Consider the following 19,089-nt stretch of genomic DNA (forward strand, 5'->3'; position numbering starts at 1 on the left):
GTTCATTAGTATTTGTTTGTTCATAGAAAACAAAGGAAAATTCCCAAACATAAAATTCACCTTTGATTATTTTTATCAAGACATTTATCATCTTGATAAAATAATCCCCCACCCCCACCCCCCCACCCCACCCCCCGCAAGAGAAAAGTCCACGAAAATTAAAAGGCAAAAACCATCTGGGATATAGTACAAAAAAAGAAAGAAAGAAAGAAATGGCAACATTTGCATATATATTATTTTATTACTTTTTTATCATTATTGATTATTTTGTCAGCTAGGTTCTTTGTTTGTGTTGATTTCCAATAAGCTCTTGTTCTTGTTCCTGATAAATAGAAATTATATTATTATGAATTATTCTTATTAGAGGGGGCAGGGCTGGGGGCGCGGGGGCACTATAGGGCACTGCATTTGCCAGGTCCAGCACTGGAACTTCCAGATCAATTTGAGTACTGCCCACAGTTTGCATGTTCCATATTTTCTCATAAGTGTGTCACACAGTGTGGGACTCACACATGGTCTTGACTCATTCTCAACCCCTTAAAGTCTTGGTCTTGTCTCTGTCTCAATACACTCTGATCATAATCATGACCTGGTCTCAGTTTCGTGGGTCTTGTTTACAACACTGCCTCTTGGACAAAGTAATAGAAACAATAACACCTCTATATATAATAGCACCACATTGTATCCCCTTATATTATAGACATTCTTGCTATTTTGTCCTGTGGTGTAAACAAAACAACCCGACAGCTCTACAAACTGTGACTTCAAAAATTACCATGGAATCGAAGCAATATTTTACATCATAATACAAGCCTCAACCAGGTAGCAGGCTTAATTATTTATTGCATGGCTGTTGCACAGGATTGCATTGTATTTTACAGGTCTGACCACCCCCATTAATAAGAATATTATAGTGAGACCATGTGAGTCACAAAACATAGTGGATGGAGGCACCATGAATTTGATATAAACCATATTGTAATATTTTATAGTATGATGTCATCACAAGGACATAAAATCCACCATGGAACAGGTCCAATTAAGTCTCCAGTGAGAAACACAAGCGCACTGTAAGTCACATAACACCTATAAACAAGTTAAAGATTTTGTCTCAGTAAATTTAGCAGCTTACAAAAAGCTATTTGTACCGTGTTTGTGTGAATGAGGCCAATCAAGTCACTCACTCCAACACGTGTATTCATTATGCCAACCCCAAACTATTCTTTTAATTTTACTAAGGCCCACCGGAGCTCCATCGTGGTCCCGATGAGGTCCCCGAACCCCAGCTTGGGAACCGTTGCTCTATAGGGCACGCTCTTCGGCGCCAGGGCTGGATGGAGGCATGGACACGAGAGAAAGAGGAGGAGGAGGAGGAGGAGAGGAGGAGGAGAGGAGAGGTGAGAGGTTGCAGCTGAGTTGCATGGGATGCTGATGCTGCTGCATAGGCTCCATCGCTCCATCCCTCCCTCGGAGAGAATGGAAAAAACAAGGAGTGGTTATGTGATTCCCCACAAGCAGGAGGAGAAGCGCACAGGAGAGAAAGGAATAGCAGGGGAGGGGGGGCGTTTCCCTGCACAGTATAGCCTATTCTCACACTCCAGCATGGATACAAATGTATGGCATATGGAGCGTCTTCTTCAGGGGGAGCTGGCAGAAAGGTGGACATTGCGGTAAGTTCAATATTTTTCTCGCTGTTATTTACCATGAAAAAATATATATACGATTTGGACACAGTTCACAGCGCCGCGTTACGTTGCGTGGGGTCCCATCACTTTATATTGTCCTGATATTTAGAGATATCTGTTGTAAAAAAAAAAAAAAAACCCTGAAGTGAAGAAAACAAGACTTGTGGATTGAAGCTGTAAGGAGCCGGGTTGTAGCACTGCATGGCATGGGATTAACGCCCGATCAATTCCTCGCTGGCACGCTTTTATGATTTGATAACTAAACAGGTTGGTCCCATCAGCATCACTCCCCAAGTTCCTATCAAATGATGAGAAATGCACCTGCACGCTGCTTCATGTTTAACCACCAAGCATGTCAGCTCCTCCTTTGTATAGCCTGTTGGATAAAAGACAAAGATGGTTCAAATGTCTTCCACACTCCCTGCAAAGGGTTAAAGATTCAATCCACGCTTTGCCACTCTGAACTGGGTTCTCCTTGTCAGTGGGAGCGGATGTATTTACAAACAAAGAAAGCTTAATATCCAAGCCTGTCACGTAGAAGACAGGTGCTGGCTATGTGCGATTTTACAGTGGTGTGTGTGGTTATCTGGGCTAGTAGGCCAACTGGAGTCTCTATGCATTGAGGCCCAGCAAAGATTAAGAAAACCAAAGTGTCTCTGTTGTCACTGAAAGTTTGGCCAAAGGCAAGAGAGGGTAGTGTTTTTTTTTTATTCTGCACTCTAGGCTGAATTTGTTGCAATAGCCATCACTGGGTCATTTATTTTTTGTCTGGGTAGTGACTATTAGACTCCACAGTGTAGCCAAAATGACTGGAAAGATTTGCTGTTGCAGGCATAAGCATAAACATCCTCATAACAGCGCCTTTAGTTCCAAGCAATTAAGCAGTAATGTGCAAGCGGCAGCCCCAGCGTCCGCTCAGTCTCTGTCTCCATCTCCAGTCTGTCCTGTCTTTGCCTCTGGCACAGCCACTTGTGATTCTGCATCCCATCTGAAACACCAGGTACATTAAAGGATTGATAAGTCTGTTGCGTCAGACATAAATATGAACCACAGACCGATTGGCTTTCATTAGGCCCTCCAGCCGGAGCCAGGTCACTTTCAATCAAGTCAACTCAGGAAATGGATTTTCTTACAAATGCAAACCAGATGTCTTTGAAATAAAGTTCGCGTCCAGTCGGCATAGCCTATCATTGGGGAATAAAGGTATCTCTGTGAATATGTGGGGTCAGTTTACATGAATGGAAAGGTAAAACTGAGGTGACAAAAAAGAGGCCTGGGCCATACATTCAAAACTGCTTCTGCAGGCACACCCATTGCATGTAAGAGTCCTTCCCTCGTAGCCTGGCCCCCACATACATACACAGCTAAAAACTACACTGAAGCATGTCTTCAAATTAGACGGAGACATTCCAGTGACAGCGAGCAGACACAGACCGGTCCTGTGTAGTGAAGAGGGCAGCAGCAGGGTGTATTTTTACACCAGATCTCTGACACCTACGTGCATCTCTTCACAGCTCTTGGTGAGAACAGAAGACACGTCCACTTGAGTTGTCATCATCAGCAGCCCAGACATGGACAGTTGGGATGGAGGACGGAGGCGAGGAGAGAGAGAGAGAGATGAGGAGAGAGGACTAGAGGAGTATAGGTAATGAGGGAGACGAGTGTCAAGATCTTCTTCCAGACGTGATGGCCCCGGCTAGTTTTGGCACTTCCTTTGCAGTGACAGCGGGTTAGGATGTAGACTCCCGCAGGTGTGAGTGAGGCCAGAGGATTGTCAGCGGCAAATGGGAACTTTCCAGGAGCGTCAGGTTTCATGGTGTGCAGCTTTGATAGGTGAAGGGATACAGAGGAGGATGTATGATTTGTGTACATGTGTCCGGGAGGATGCACCAGCAGATCTGAGGACGGGGAAGTAGTGAGCAAGAGGGGTAAACACGGGGTGAGAGACGACAGAGGGATCACAATGATTAGAGAGGAAAGGTTAAGGGAGAAAGTGAGAGGAAGTGAGAGAAAAAGAAAGAGAGAGACAGTCAAGTCATGTTTGTAAACTAGCTTTAGTTTTCCAGGGGGAGCTGTCTGTGGTGCTGATGCAACCCCCACACCCCCCACCCCCCTTTTCCCAGTGACTCTCCTCCTCTCTTGTTCTCTCCTCCTCAGCTGTTGATTGACAACTACTGTGTCTCTAATTGGCAAGTGTGGATAGGGAAGAGTCAGGCTTATTCTCCATGGGACAGACCAAGGAAAAGAGAAAGAGTGTGAGGGGGAGGGAAATGAGGAGGGGGGGGGAGCATACAAGGGAGCCTTCCAACAATAAGTGAGTGAGGAGAGGAGAGAGATGGGGGAAAAAGGAATGGGAAACGGAATGAAGGAAGACATGAGGTGAGGAGGAGGGGATGGAGGTGAGGGCTGAACATCTGTTTGGTAATCAGTCTCTCCCCTCAGCGCAGTGTAACACACACTGACACCTATTTGATAATTGGTGAGCCTGCCCTCTCCCTCAGCGCTTGGCTAAATGGTTGCTTGATACCAGGGAGAGCAAAGGGACTAGCTGTTGGCAGTGCAATCTGTTTACGTGGTGCAGCTCAGGTAAAGATGCATAGCAGGCTGCCTGTGTGTGAATGTGTGTGTGTGCTCACAATCTGGTTATTAGTCTAACAATGAGCTCAAGATGTGACTTGTGAAATGTGCATTATAACCTCTGAGCAATGCCGCTGCATTGTTATTCAAGGATAAATATGATCTCCTTTGTCTCTCTTCTCCTAGGTGCTGTCCTTAAAGATTTGCCTCCACGCGCAGACCTCCTCCTTCCATGCTGCAATCTTATTCAGAGTGCGGGAGCCGAAGGGATGCAGGCGCAGAAAAAGGAGACTGAGCTCCAGAGCTGAGAGGAGAGAGAGAAAAGAATGGAGGGGAGGAGGTGGGCCTCTTTGCTCCGGTCTCGACCACGGGTATTCTTGGGTTGATAATACAGATGTGGATGTTATTGCTTGAGAATACGCGTAGTCGAGTGGAAGCTTTCTCATCTACAGTGGACCAAAAGCTGAACTCTATTCAGTAGAGTACAAAGGCAGAGTCACATCTAAATGTATAGCCAAGCTGAGCAGGTGACACAGACATTTTTAATTAAGCACCCAGAGGTGACTTTTTATGGGGGGGAAAAGGCTTATTTTGTTCAATCAGAAAGGTTTTTAAATAGAACGCAATCAGGGCCAGCCAAATCAAATCCAGCCACTGAAAAGGTTTTATCATCATAGGTTTATCAACCATGTCACTCTTTACACCTGTGGAGGAAATGAGTTTGTTTCGCTGGCCAGGTTCAACCTCTCCCGCAGAGGTGCTGCTGGGGACGACTTGCACCATGCCACTAAGCTAAACCCCTGGGCATTAGTTCAGGGAGCTTAACACGAAAGTCTTCAGACTCAGACGTTAATTCCAAACCTTCTTGATTACATACCCTTGTCAGTCAGTCGTGCTTACAAGTGAGCCTATAATCTTATCAGTTGATGAGTGTCTTTCACAGCCCTTCACACTCTGCTCCAAACATTTTCCCTCGTACCGAGCCGAAATTTGAAGTTTGTGAAAATTGGCTCCCCGGACGTAAACGGCTGCAATGCCAATGGCATGGTACATTGTAACTGTGCATAACCATCATCCCACTGCACTACCAACTGCTGTTGCACTCCTATTTTTGACTACCCGGCTCTTGCTAAAAATGTGTGAGAGTTTGATGCCTGTAGCAGCAACAGGAGACAGTAACACATGAGGACATGTCAAGACTTGCACCCGTGGCTGACATTTCAGCATTCGGCTCAGCTGACTGGCTGTCATGATACAGACTCACACACACAAGCACAATATATAAACTGCACGAGGGTTTGCATGATCTACATGCCAGTGGGGAAATATGGGATTGATGGATCTTATGAAAACAAGCATGCAGACTGATCCCCATATGTATGAATGCACTCACACTGCAGCTCGGTTCACTGAGTCCATGTGCCAGTAGGGAAATAAGGGATTGATTGATTTTATGGGTAACTATTTTTAGTCAGAATGATGGATGTTTATGTCTTTTATTGATCAAGTTGAGGTGTGGGTCTGAAGAGTTCTTAGACGTCAGGGCGAGCTGATTAATCAGGTAGCAAAGGTGTTGGAATAAAACATCCTGAATTACATTTTTGGTGCATTAGCATTATTGCTAAGTATTATAAATTAGAAAATCAACATTTCATTGCAAATTCAGCATTATATTAGCATCCGTTTGCAAATGTGCCGATGATAAATTACACTCTTATCATATATTATTCCATGATTTCTTACTACTGCGTAAGCAAATCTCTTATTTATTAGCACAGTATGTAATTATAATTTACACGAATTTCACACTGACGTTGTGTAAACTTGTTGATTTGGCAAAGCCGTTTCTGTGGTTTTGTGTGTATTTGTGTATGCATGTGTGTGTATGTGCTTCTAAGCAACAAAATGACTATTGTGAGCACAGCTCCAGGTGCCTAGCAACCGAATCGCTCTGTTTCCTTGGCAACAGTTGCCTCGCACTCACTGTGTGGGTGATTGGCAGCCTTGACAACGGAGACGGAGTGACACTTGACCTCGCGTGCTGAATGGGAGAGGAGAAAGAAGGAGCGAGAAATAGAAGAGAGGGGGAGGGAGTGGGAGGGGGACGTGCAGAGACAGACGAGAGACTAAGTGATAATCATTCTCCATTGTAATCATCCTCCAGCATGTTTCATAAGGCGTCGTCAATACCTCTCCAGCTGGGGTCCATCATCAAACACAATGCACAGTGCGGCGCGCGCATGCACGGACACACTCTACCTGGGTGGAGAGCCCAGGCAGGCACTCCACATCTCATCTATTATCACTCAGCACTGCATGGTGCACAGCCCCGCTACACTGTGTCTTCTTTCATTTGTGATCTGCTACATCCTGTGCTCTGTGGGGATGAAGGGATACTGGACTCCTAAAAATGTGTCATGGTCACAGATGCCACAGGAGAGTAGATCAGAAGCTGAGACATTTTACTTTGAAACTGGCACTGCCAGTGTCTCTGACACCTTTGAATTTAAGTGCTGCAATTATTAAAGTGTTTTTTTTTTTTTAGTAGTTTTCCATCTATTCACTAGCTGAGGGTACCCCATTGTACTCGCTTTTCTTTTAACAAAAAAGGTATGTTCTTCAAGGATGACTACACCTGTGTATAATCAACACTGCAACAATACAAACTCTAATAAAAAAAAACACATTTGGAGGACTTTGCGTGTGTTCTGTCACCTCACTCAACTTTTACTATAAAATCTGCATAAATCATACTCAACCCAAGTCAATCTAAGTTGCTTATTATCTCAGCACTAACACTTAATGACAAACGTATTTGTGGATGTTTTTTTTTTTAACCATTTCAGGATTAAATCTCAGTTTCTTTAACAGTTCATCTAAAACCCAAACTGTAATACTGTAATTCTGAGGTTGTCCCTTCATTTGTCACCAGCTGGTGGTGCTCAGCACTGTACAGCATGTTTATGTCATGTAAGATCTAATCACTACCTTTTGTTTACCAGTACCCCATTTAAAAAACACACAGACTCACATTCAGCTTCAAATCAAACCAAGGTCAAACAGCTACATCTTGATCAGAAAAGAAAAAGGGAAATCCAAAGAGTGTGTGCCAGGTTTTAAAATCTTTTCCTCACTGTGAATTCTTTGTGTAACAAGTCTAATCCAGCATAACATCAAAATCCAATACATTTAGTTCATTAGACAATACATTGAAAACCAACCAACACATGCCGGTATCAATTCTTCTTGCCCCTTTATTCCACACTTAATAACAAATTCACATTTTAAAAAACAGCTTGCTTTTATGCTACTCAACACATATGGCTGTTGCATAGGAAAATACTCTCAATACTCAATATTAACGCTTGATTTAAGGATACCACTGCATCATTCTGAAGATATGCACATAATAACAAAGATCGTTCGTACTTATTAAATTTTATTTCTTGATCATGTAACCAAAAGCATACATCATTTTGAAACTACATGAAGAATTAATAACAGTTGACAACCTTTGATCTTAGCAGCTATGCATAAAGTGTACACATTTCCATTCCTCTCTCCAGTGGAATGACCAAGTGTTGTGATACAACTGTCTTAATGAGGATGAGGAGAGCTGTGGACACACCCATGACATCATGCCTCAACTTAATGTCCAAACAAAGATATTTATTCCCACATACACTTTGCAAGTCAAAAAGCCAAGATGGGAGCCCATTCTCTTACACTACAGGCCTCTTGTAAAAATTATATCTCTGCATCAAACAATATGCGATGGTTACAAAAAAAAAAACAAAAAAACAGAGAGCAGGGCACATTTTTTCATAATCTTTTCCAGCTACTATTTAAGAGGCTTAATGATTTTTGAGACCCATACAAAATAAGAAACAAATTAAAAACAGAAAGCCCCACTCAATGAGTAAAGATAAATCAAATCATATTGCAAATATTCTTTAAATAAATCCAAGGAGTAAAAACTAGACTTAGGGGTTGAAACCTTAAAAATAAGAAGCCTGAAGACAAGAGGAACCCTTCAGAGCCACTTTGTGCCTGAGGACCACATAGGTCAAACTGCTGTTCACATAGCTGTAAATCTCAAGTGACCATATGGAAGCCTGTCAGCTATTAAAGTTTCATGAATGTCCTCTGACCAGCTTGATCCTAATGGGCCCAGGTCCATCAGCCACATTCTCATCCTCTTCCTGAAAGACATCCAGCTTCACAAGGGCTACTGATTGGCTGCTTCACAGGCATCTATCCAGTCACTGTACACGTCAACTGGCTCTGACAAATCTGAAGAGCAATGGGTTAAAGATAAAAGGAATGTTGTTGTTTGAAGGTATACTGTGCAGGATTGTCCTTAAAAACAATATATAGACTCTTACAAAAGTAATCCCTCTTAATCATCACTCATGACCCCTTAGCAGTGTGGCAGTGTATTTATCAGACTCTGCCCCCTGTGTCTATTTTCTCATTTTCTTCTTATTTTGCTGTTTGGAACGTTCCTGAGCCGTAACCTTTGGCCAGTGGTGTGTAGCCCCTAGCCAATAACAGCATGCAAGTGAGGTCTGGACTTTATAAAAGGGTAGCAACCAGATAGTAGAAGCACAAAAATCATGGACACAGTGCCAAAATAAATTTAACAATCAAAAAATACCGCAAATACCACATGGTAAAACACCAAAGAGGCAGGCTCGTTCCAAAGTGAATCTGGGGCTGGTATACACTTTCACTGTGGCTGGCTAAAGTATCAGCTTTTCCATCATAATAACTTTTGCGTTCCTACAATAGTACAGTAGCTTGCAGTGTACAAGCAGTGTAGTGAAGAGGGGCCAAGTCTCCTTAATATTTCTTCAGCCAAGGTACTGCAGGGTTACACAGCTGAACGCTTATCAAGGCCCCTTGGTAAGAAACTGAATGAGCTCTAGAAACAGACAACATCAACTGTCTGTAACCACCAAGCCAAAACCCATCACAGCATTGACCAGCAGTCAGTGGACGACTGGAGAAAGATCAAGGAAGCCATTTACATCACACACCAAAGACCTTCCCAGCCATGCGATGTCAATAAAGTACTTCCACATTAAGCCAGTTATATTTCAATATGCGTATTCATCTCCCAGTTACAGTCCTGCGTCAAGTTTTCCCTCACCCAAAAACTCTGCATTTTCAAAACAGTCTCCAGAGTGTTTTGAAAAAAGGTACAGGCTTGATGCTTCAGTATGTGCAGGGGAAAAACTGAGCTATGCCAAATGATGACATAAGCCTGCCAGTGATGGTCAGGGGCTGTGTGGCAGTAACTGTCAGTCACCTGTAATCTTGTCTGAGACCTAACATTGAGCAAAGCTGCGGTCAATAATTTGTGGTATTTATGTTAGTCGATGCTGTGATCATACAATTTTGTCAGCATCATAGCTTGCAATTGACTCTGGTGAACAGGTAGTCTTTATGAACTGTGATAAAATTCATGATTTTTTTACTTGTTTAACTCAGACAAGATAAGCACTAAAATATGTACATAATTACAATTAAATATTGAATTCAGGTGTATTTAAACACTCTATGAGATTACAGAGAGCAGGGGACTGAAAGGGGATGTAACTGGATGACACTTAGAGAGTAACTGGGTCTGTGGCCTGCCCAGTCACAACTGGCTGTGTGGCAGTCATTAACATATATTTATGATCATTTTTTCTGATGTCAAAATCCTAAAATAATGATTTGGTCAGCCAGGATTCACCAGTCCTACTCCTTATCAGATGTTAGCTGTAACGTGCATTTCTGGTGTTTGCAAACTGAAGACAAACAAAAGATTTAGCTGATTTTCTATTGCTCAGGTGTTTAACTGGGTAGAGATCTTTATGATACTGGAAAAGACAGTGTGGACGCAAATCATTTTTACACAAAAACAGCTTTTTACAAATAAGACAGCTTGGTGTAGATGTAATCTGAGCCACCTCCATGACAACTTAGATCCAACTAAGACTAAGACAACTTGATCGCCACCTGAGATCTCAGTTGGAGTGCCTTTTAAAACTATTAAGTGGATGTTTTACATTTTGTTTGTCAAGGCCAAGAAAACACTGTCACACCAAAAGTTAATAAAATAATTCTAACTTATTATTCAATTTACAACGTGTCTGAACTGTCTGCAGTAATGTCATTATTACTTTTGTTACAGTGTGAGAAGAAGAAAGTTGTGATGTGTAAATAAGGATACAGGTGATGGGGGTCTGGAACTCCTCCAAGCAGACTGTGCAAGATATTATCCCAGTATTTCTGCTTCTCTCCCTGTTGACAGAAAAAGCAAAAGAAGAACAAAGAAAGTTGGCAACAATTTCCTCATACATCAATGAATCATTGTTAAAGCAGTTAACTTGGGATTTGGTGAAATTCAAAGTACATTTTGACATCACACGACTTCTCGTGGTTGCAGAACGGACAGGTGAACTGAGACTCCAGATCTCCTGTCATTTTCTTCTTAGGAGGGGGCTTTCTTTTGGACTTGCGACGACCCATCGCGCACCAACTGAATCAAGCCTGTGTGAGAAAGAGACAAAAGACAGGCGGCTTCAACAAGAAGAACATGTTGGACGGGTGAATACCACCGAAGAGGGAATATGTGAGAAATACTGGCAAGTAAAACAACTCAGTTCTCCATACTGTTAGCACCTAAAGTTAGCAGGCTATCGTTAGCATGTTTGTTGTTGATCTCCAGTACAACATAAGTAGCGTCACGATGAAAAGACGAGTTAAATGGACTGTGGGAAGAAAACATCTTGTATTATGCCTCGAGTTACCGTAGTAATTACACGTGTCGTGACAGTAAAGTGTTATCTAGTAGAAGTTTAATCTTGTTTACCTTTTCTGGTGGAAAATACACGTTGCTGTAAAGAGGAACAGGCTTCCGTGTAGACCCGACACCGGTAACTGTTCGCGTTATATGATTGGAGGAGAGCGTCTGCTTCGCGGTCAGTCATTGGCTCTCTGAAATGTCAGTTAAGTTGATTGGCAGTGGCGTAACAGCGTCTGACACAGCCTATTCCCGCGTGGTGGCGACAGAAGCTAACTCTCAGGTTAGGTGTGTTGTCTAAAAATACTCTTTTTAAATGTTTTGACATTCCCCCGACATTTTTGGAAAACGTTAGGTTGTTGAGTCTTTGTACAGCCTGGCAGTTAGCTTGGTTTAAATGGCGTTTGTGACGTAGTTTATCTTCGCTGCTCAGTGTTTGGTGTTGATATGGTATGACAACTTACAACACCTTGTCATCAATGTCCTTGTCCCGCGAGAAAACACTGGTTTTGCCGTCAGATAAATATAGCTAGTGGAGTAAAAAGTACAACATTTGAAAGAAATGGAGTGTAAATATAAAGTAGTATAAAATTGGAATACTCAGTAAAAGTAACAGGTCAATTTAATTTAGTTCAATTCCATAAATCACTTATTTGCCTAAAGGATCCTTACAATCTGTACAAAATGGACATCCTTTGCAAGAAACATTATGAAGAGCAACTGAGGATGGATTCTTCTCCCTGAAGGACCTCAAGACTACAGTGCTTTACTCCACTACTGTATTCATTGCATGGTTTAGTGCTGAGCAACACAGCTGGCTCAATGTTAGTTTAGATAAAATGAGTTATTTTCATTAAACAGCTGTTAAGCTGTTGCTCAGCTCTAACTTAGTTAAATCAATACACTGAATACAGCAATGAAAAGTACTGTAAGTTTTGAGGTACTTTTACTCTGCTTGAATATTTACATTTTGTGGTATTTTATACTTCTACTCCACTACATACAGAGGCAAATATTGTGCTTTTTGCTCTAACCCCTTTTATCTTAGAGCTAGAATTACTTGTTACTTTACAAATATACTGATAAGTCACAACATTGAAACCACAGTGCTTAACATTGATCATTTCATCACAATGCAATGTTCTGATGGGAAACCTTGGGCACAGATTGTGTACAGGTGCTTCACCCACCCACACACTGTTGCAGTCCAAGCACATCCCCTCATGGCAACTGCACTCCCTAGTGGCAGTGCTTCCCCCCCAAGAAGACAATATACCATGCCACACTTCAAAAAACTTCTCAGCAATAGCCTGTGGAATGTGACGAAAAGCTCAAGGCCTTGATATGGCCTTCAGATTCCCCAGATCCCAAACTGATCGTGCTGGTACTGGACCTCAAAACCCATAGGACTTAGAGGATTTGCTGCCAACATCCTGGTGCCAGACTCCACAGGTGACCCCCAGAGCTCCTGTGTCGATGTCTCGACAGGTCAGGGCCAAGTCTGATCAAACACAGCCCCATTGTGGATCGGGGGATACCTCTGGGATACTGTCATACCCCAAGAATGTTCAGTCAGATTGGAATCTGGGGAGTTTGGAGGCCATATCAAGGCCTTTAGCTCTTTGTCACATTCTTCTGGCCATTCATGAGCAGTGTTTGCGGTGTGGCATGGTGCATTGTCTTGCTGGGCGCAGAGGGGGGCCGGGCCTTTTTGTGGGCAACAGTGCTAACGTTAATCGCTTCTCTAGCCAGCGGTTTTAAATGTTTTGACTGTATATACATATATGTAAATTAAATGAAACTGAAAGGGATGACCATTCTGCCCAACGCATGCTTTGACCTTAATAGTTTAGGTACATTTTGCTAATACTTTTGTACTTTTATTTAAGTGAAATATTGAGTGTAGGACTTTAATATTTGACAGAGTGTTTTTACTGAGTAGTATTAGGACTTTTACTTAAGTGAATGGTATGAGTACTTCTCCTTTGACTAACTAAATACCACTAAAGAAAGTGAATACTTCATGTTCTGTCTTTGATACACATGACTGTACAGTTCCAATTATTTTTCATCATCGACTAATCTGCTGATCATTTTCTCGATTTGGTTTTTGATTTTTTTCCTGATACAGACCTGATACAGATCCTGATACAGACTACAACACAATACACAGACTAATGGATTGGTCAATTTGCTTCAGCACTGCAAAACACATATGCAAAACAGATGGTATAATCATAATTTACTGTTTGATACCTGCATGAAAATGTCTAAAATCATTTAAGACAATATTGCAAAAACATTTTATGGTCATACAAAGTTTAGAAACGTTGCATTTTTACAATATGTTAGGTTCCTTAAACACTGATTTGCTATGTAGTAAATGTCAGTGATGTGGACGGTGAAGGTGGTCGGCCTGGGTGCGGTGGCCCTCTCTCTCAGTGTGGAGCTGCTTTGCTGGCTCGTCCGTCGCCTCAGACCTGGAAGAACCCTCAATGAGGTCCTCTTCTTTCCCTCAGAGATGGCCTGTGTGGAGCATATCTTCTCTCCCTCGTTGCCTCAGTAGGTGGAACTTAATCTCTGAATTGAGTAAAAGGAAGCTATATATGATTTACACTGTATCACTGTCAAGTGTTGTGATAATGGCCACTATTGCAAAAATTCATAGCCCCTAGATGCTTTCAGTAAGTGGATTTAGTCCGTGCGATTGCCATTCGTCATCCCAATCGTTTTTCTCTTTATAGGACTATTATTTTACCTGCTGAATACATTTCCCCACAAAGAATTAGATCTAGAAAACCAAATTTAAACAAAAGTATGATCTATCTGCATTTGCAAGAATTTGCATTTTTTGCCAGCTTGAAAACTGTTCTTCTGTTCTTGCTAAATAGAGCTATTGTAACCTGACAGTTGTTTTTTTCACATTCTGGACAATTTGGTGAAGAAGTATATGACTTAGGTAGGAAGTGTAGTATATAAACTGGGAAAAAAGCATATAGGATATTTAGCATACCCTATGGAAGATCAGCAGATGATACAATAAGTAGGCCCAACCTTATTTTCTCTTGTTTTCGGGTCTTCCAGGTCCTGTTGCTGCCCGTTGCCTCATGGCATAGAGACCTCTTTCTCCCGTCTTCTTCGCCACATCCTGTCTGCTTCCTCCTCTTTGGACTTGTGTATCTTTGCCTTCTCCAACATGGACCTGTGCAGGGCTGTGCTGGCGCTGCATAGCGGAGGAGTCACCATCCGAGTCCTCACTGACAAGCAATACGCTGCCATCTCTGGCTCCCAGATAGGTGTCCTCCGCAAGGCTGGTAAGAGAAACAGACCTGTTTAATTTTAAATCATTGTGAAGTATATGTCTTCATGCTGTGTGACTGTAACAGTCTGAGTTTGTCTGCTTCTTGTTTATTTGCTTCTTGTGTGTAAACACCAAGGAGCATGCTGGAAATAAGTATTTTACTTTAGCATGTCATCCTTTGGATTACTGTCTTATTGTCTTTCAGAAATCAATCAATCAATCAATCAGTCAATCAATCAATCAAAGTCATTGTGATGAAGCACAGTGCCAAAACAATTGATAAACACAGGCCTGGGGAGTCAGCAGCCCTCCTAGAAATATTATTTGTCACAAAGGTCACATTGACCTCTGTGGGGTCATTTTTTGGACAAACTTCACTTGAAATACGGGAAGGATGACTCTGGTCTTACTCAATAAAAGGCGCTCCCTCTGTGTTCTTGGACTATCAGTGTCATTGTCAGTAAGTCCCACAGGGGCCCCTTAGTGGTGCATAGAGAGACGAGAGGAAATGTCCAGGTAAATGAAGGTTTCCACTACGAGCCCTTCCATGAGTCAGAGTAATCACACTCTGAAAGCTCTGAAAGATTTTGTGTCATGTGTCAGACTCACAATGTCTCACTTTCTCTCTCAGCACTCTGCATTCAATAAATTACTGCCACTGTATATTGTTAAGTAAGAATTAAGTAAGTAAGAAATTGGCGACGAGACAGCAAATTTCATTAGGCAAAGTGTTTCTGAGTGTTTGTGTGTGTTGACTACGAACCTTGTGAGAACCACTTTGGCGAAAGGGAAAATCAAGTCCTCTTTTCATACTGTATCTGTTTTGTCTGCATAAACCTTTTTATCTTCAAGTAACTGAATGTGTCTAACTGGCACCTAAGCACAGTGCTTTGGATTAGTTTGTTGTCACTGGCTTGGGTAGTCCAAACATTTTCCTCAGGAGAGAAATATTAACTGATGCACACAGCTCTGAAAGGGCAGGCTGAAATTATCTGAAAGGGACATCTTCTGGACTGTCCATGTCCTGGGGTCAAAACTGGAAAGACATCAAACTTTAATTGCCAGTTGTGTTTACTCTTTCCCGTCGTTTCTGGCTCTTTTCACTTTCATCTGAAAATATTCTTAAAAGCCAAAAAGGCATTTACACAGAGCATTTTGGAGGGGTCAAGGGGACATGTTTCCTGGTGGAGAAATGGACTCTGAAAAACACATTTCTTATAATTGTTTTTCATTTCCTTTAAAGAGGCATGCACTTACCCTTTCAAGAGAGAATTTGCATGTCTAATCTCTATCAAAAAATTACTGGCCACCAGGGTGATGCAAAGTGAAATCAAAAACTCTACCAAAGTACTGCTTCTGTCTAAGTTAGTTTCCATTCTACACAACTGAAGAGAAGCAGTTTCTGTACAACAGATTTAAAAAGCATTTAGTCTTCATACTATAGCCCTTTTCCTTATTAGAATCAATATTATTATTTTTGATTTAATGCACGATTGGTTTATGTGAAATAGCTACTGCAGATATTTTTAATGTTAATTTTTAGTAGCAATCTTAGAGATAGAATGAGAGTAGAAAGGACATTGAACTGTGTCCTTTGGCCATTTGATTAACACAAAAGAAACTAGCAATTTATCTTTAGTTGTTATGGTGACAGCACATGTCAGTGGGGCCATAATGTGTACCACCAATAGTTTGAGAACGCTGTTTTAGCCTATTCCTACACCTATTTTCTCTATCAACTAGAAAAACACAGCTGTACACCAATCCAAGTTTCTGTCCTTCACCGAACTGAGACAAACGTTAGCTTAATTGCCTTGTTAATTCATCATAAAACAGGCTTCATTCAAATTCGACAGAAACTAAATAAGATTCACCAAAACTGTCTTAGTTAGTCTTATTAGTCATTAAGGTAATCACTCGACCATTCCCACAGTCACCAGCTCTGGTATGGGTTCACCTCAGTAAATTTGCAACTTGCCTCAAATCAGCTTGTTTATACAGAGGTTAGCCTGCTACAACGGTTGCAGTGGCAACAGTGCACACAATATTGGCCGCCGCTCTAACCATCCAGCTACGTTGGATTTATATGAATGTCTGCTCTACTCTCATTCTATTTCTATGGTTTTAATACTTAGAAGTACTGTAACTTTAACAGGAAATGCAGAACTTTTGGGGTTTCAGAAGCTGATAGCCAGTGATAAGTAAGTAATCATAATTAGCATACATGTGTGAATTAAATATAAAGGCCTACGTTTGAAATTGTTTTTCAAATTTGATAGCTCCATCTCTGGTTTCTCTATCCACACATTTTTTTCCTGCTCAGTCTGGATGAGAAAAAAAGAATAAGTGTCTTGTGATTTTATGGAGAGGATGAAAACATTCATGTGACCTTAAATGTCAAGTCCTGAGTGTTGTAAGCTTTTGATGTAATGATGCAGTGGATAGCGCTGAATAGTCGATGTAGTGAAAGTGCTGAGGTTTAGATGTATATATATTACCCTTCTGTGTTACAGCTCCACAGGTCAGGTCAGGGCAGGTGAGCACAGTCCATTTAAAAACTCTTCTATTGGTGTTTCAATCGTAGAGGAGCTCCAAGGAACAAAGAGCAGGACATACTTCTGCTTTATGTATTCACACAAAGCACCTTATGTAGTATTCAGCATCTCCACAGCTTCATTAATATCCTTTGTGCACAACCCAGAACTACATAGCAGATAGTGGAGAAGATCAATACATCCCTAAGGCACTGAAGAATACTCTCAACCCTCCTCCCTGTCTACACTCTGCTTCCCAGGGATCTGTGTGCGGTGCGACGTGGGCTCCGATTACATGCATCACAAGTTTGCAGTGGTGGACGGCAGGCTGCTCATCACCGGCTCCCTCAACTGGACGCTGACAGCAGTGCAGAGCAACATGGAGAACATCCTCATCACCGAGGAGCCAGACCTGGTGCGACCCTTCATGGAGGAGTTCCACAAGTTGTGGGGGCAAAACGATCGAGCTCAATACCTCCACTCAAGTGCCCAAAAACCTGCTAACATCACCATCAGAATCAGTGACTGATTAGCCAGGATGAATAGTGAGTCAGACATTATTTTATCTTGTTTCTTCTCAAGTTTTGATTCTACTACTTCTGGCTGTGGCTGTGAAGGACTGTAAGTGACAGTGTTATCGTTCAAGATGCTGGAAGTTTCACGGCAGTTTTGTTTTAAATATGTCCCAGAAAACATGTCTGATTTACCAGGCTGAGTTTGCATTTAAGAGTTCCTGTTTGATTCAGGTTTCTTATATTTTACTATTTGGCACTGGTCTAAGATGAAGATCCACAACATAGATGTGTTTGAGTTCTAAAGAGAATGCCTCTGTTTGTGTTGGGTAAGAATATTTCTTTATTCTTTAAATTCAAGTTTATGTTTGTTATATTGTGTCACAGGTTGACATTACGCAAATACCATTGCTTATTTTAAAGATTTCCACCGAGTTGATCAAATTAATCTTCTTTCATCGTGGTAATTTTGTAATCAATAATCCATTATACATTTTCTCCCTTGGAACTAAAGGGATTAGTTTAATTCCTTTATCTAAAAAACCCTCCACAGTTCACCTTGTGTCTAACTGCACACTAAATTACACTGTCTGTAAAAAATCCAGTGTATAGTTTAGGGTATGCTACTGCAGTCTCAGGGAAGATGTTTGCCAAGCACCAATAAAAACCCTCTTTCACACTGCTGTTCTGGCAGGTCTGTTGCATCACTGCCCCGAGGCTGTAGTTTTTCTCTTGCTCCAACATGATTTAGTCTGTCTCAAATTCACAGTAAGGCCTTACAGCATAAAAACACGCCAGTTTTCGCAGTGATTCAGAATACCATCTTTTGAGGTTTGCAAACCCGAGGAGAGCTGATCTGGTTTGGACATGCTTATTGTGCCTTGGTGCATGACTCCACTGCATTGCTCACAGTCAGGATAATGACTGTCGATAAAGGCCAGGGCTGCTTGGGTTTGTCTGATTCAAGACTTGTAATATTTCAGCGATTTACATCTTGAAGTTTAGCGTATTAAATCGGAATGTTAGACTTTACAAATCAGCTGCTCTATTTCATCCACAGTATTAAAGTGACCGATTAAACTGAGAGGTCATGAGGTTGGGTGCGTTTCTAGTGCGTAATGCGTGCGCCATTCATTCAACAGTTTACATGAGGGCTGCCTTAAGTTTACTATTGAAACTGCATCAGTTACCAACCAATAATACAGGAAATGTGGTGATTTTACCTTCAAATTAAAAGTTTGACAGGACAAAGGCTCATGGAAAATCTGTCAGTATAGTACCTTACTACTTACGTTTACGTTAAAAAAGAAATAGTTAATTAATCAATTGGTGTATTTCCAGATTTTTTCAGCAACAATGTTGGTAACTGATGAATTACAAAGTAATTTATCAAGCAAAAAAGCCCAACATTTTGATATTTCCAGCTACTTGAAAGCAAACCATTGCTGCATGCCTTTGTTGTATGTCATTTTACTTGAATATTTTTGGGGGGTTTCAAACGGTTGGTCAAAAGAAGCAATTTAAAGATGTTACCGTGGAGTTTTTCACTAGTTTCTCACAATTGTAATCTCAACAGTTAGTTAGGTTGATTTGCACATGTGTGTTAAAAAGACAGTGGGAATTTGAAAGTTTGAACATTGTGCAAAAGAGGTTAGAAGCCAAAATGGCTTATGAAGATACCTCCCAT

General features: G+C 41.5%; 2 protein-coding genes across 5 annotated transcripts; one reads left to right on the forward strand and one right to left on the reverse strand.

The window, feature by feature from the left end:
- Positions 1-7,684: 7,684 nt before the first annotated feature.
- LOC125885514 (transcription elongation factor 1 homolog) lies at positions 7,685-11,229 on the reverse strand. The gene is made up of 4 exons (XM_049571093.1): positions 11,125-11,229; positions 10,666-10,802; positions 10,483-10,553; positions 7,685-8,555 (listed from the first exon to the last, which is right to left on the reverse strand). Exons 2-4 carry the CDS (start codon positions 10,779-10,781, stop codon positions 8,491-8,493), a joined length of 252 nt encoding a protein of 83 aa, XP_049427050.1. The 5' UTR covers positions 10,782-10,802; positions 11,125-11,229; the 3' UTR covers positions 7,685-8,490.
- pld6 (phospholipase D family, member 6) lies at positions 10,761-18,331 on the forward strand. 4 transcript variants are annotated; one of them, XM_049571088.1, is made up of 5 exons: positions 11,315-11,338; positions 13,187-13,284; positions 13,436-13,617; positions 14,140-14,369; positions 17,151-18,331. In XM_049571088.1, the coding sequence occupies exons 3-5, from the start codon at positions 13,439-13,441 to the stop codon at positions 17,417-17,419; spliced, it is 678 nt and encodes a 225-aa protein (XP_049427045.1). In that variant the 5' UTR covers positions 11,315-11,338; positions 13,187-13,284; positions 13,436-13,438; the 3' UTR covers positions 17,420-18,331. The 4 variants fall into 4 exon arrangements, with proteins under 4 accessions (XP_049427046.1, XP_049427048.1, XP_049427047.1 ...); XM_049571089.1 differs by lacking the exons at positions 11,315-11,338; positions 13,187-13,284 and adding an exon at positions 10,761-10,897; XM_049571091.1 differs by lacking the exon at positions 13,187-13,284 and having other exon boundaries at positions 11,297-11,343.
- The last annotated feature ends 758 nt before the right edge of the window (positions 18,332-19,089 follow it).

The sequence above is a fragment of the Epinephelus fuscoguttatus genome, linkage group LG3, assembly GCF_011397635.1.
Source record: "Epinephelus fuscoguttatus linkage group LG3, E.fuscoguttatus.final_Chr_v1".
Classification (NCBI taxonomy): Eukaryota; Metazoa; Chordata; class Actinopteri; order Perciformes; family Serranidae; genus Epinephelus; species Epinephelus fuscoguttatus.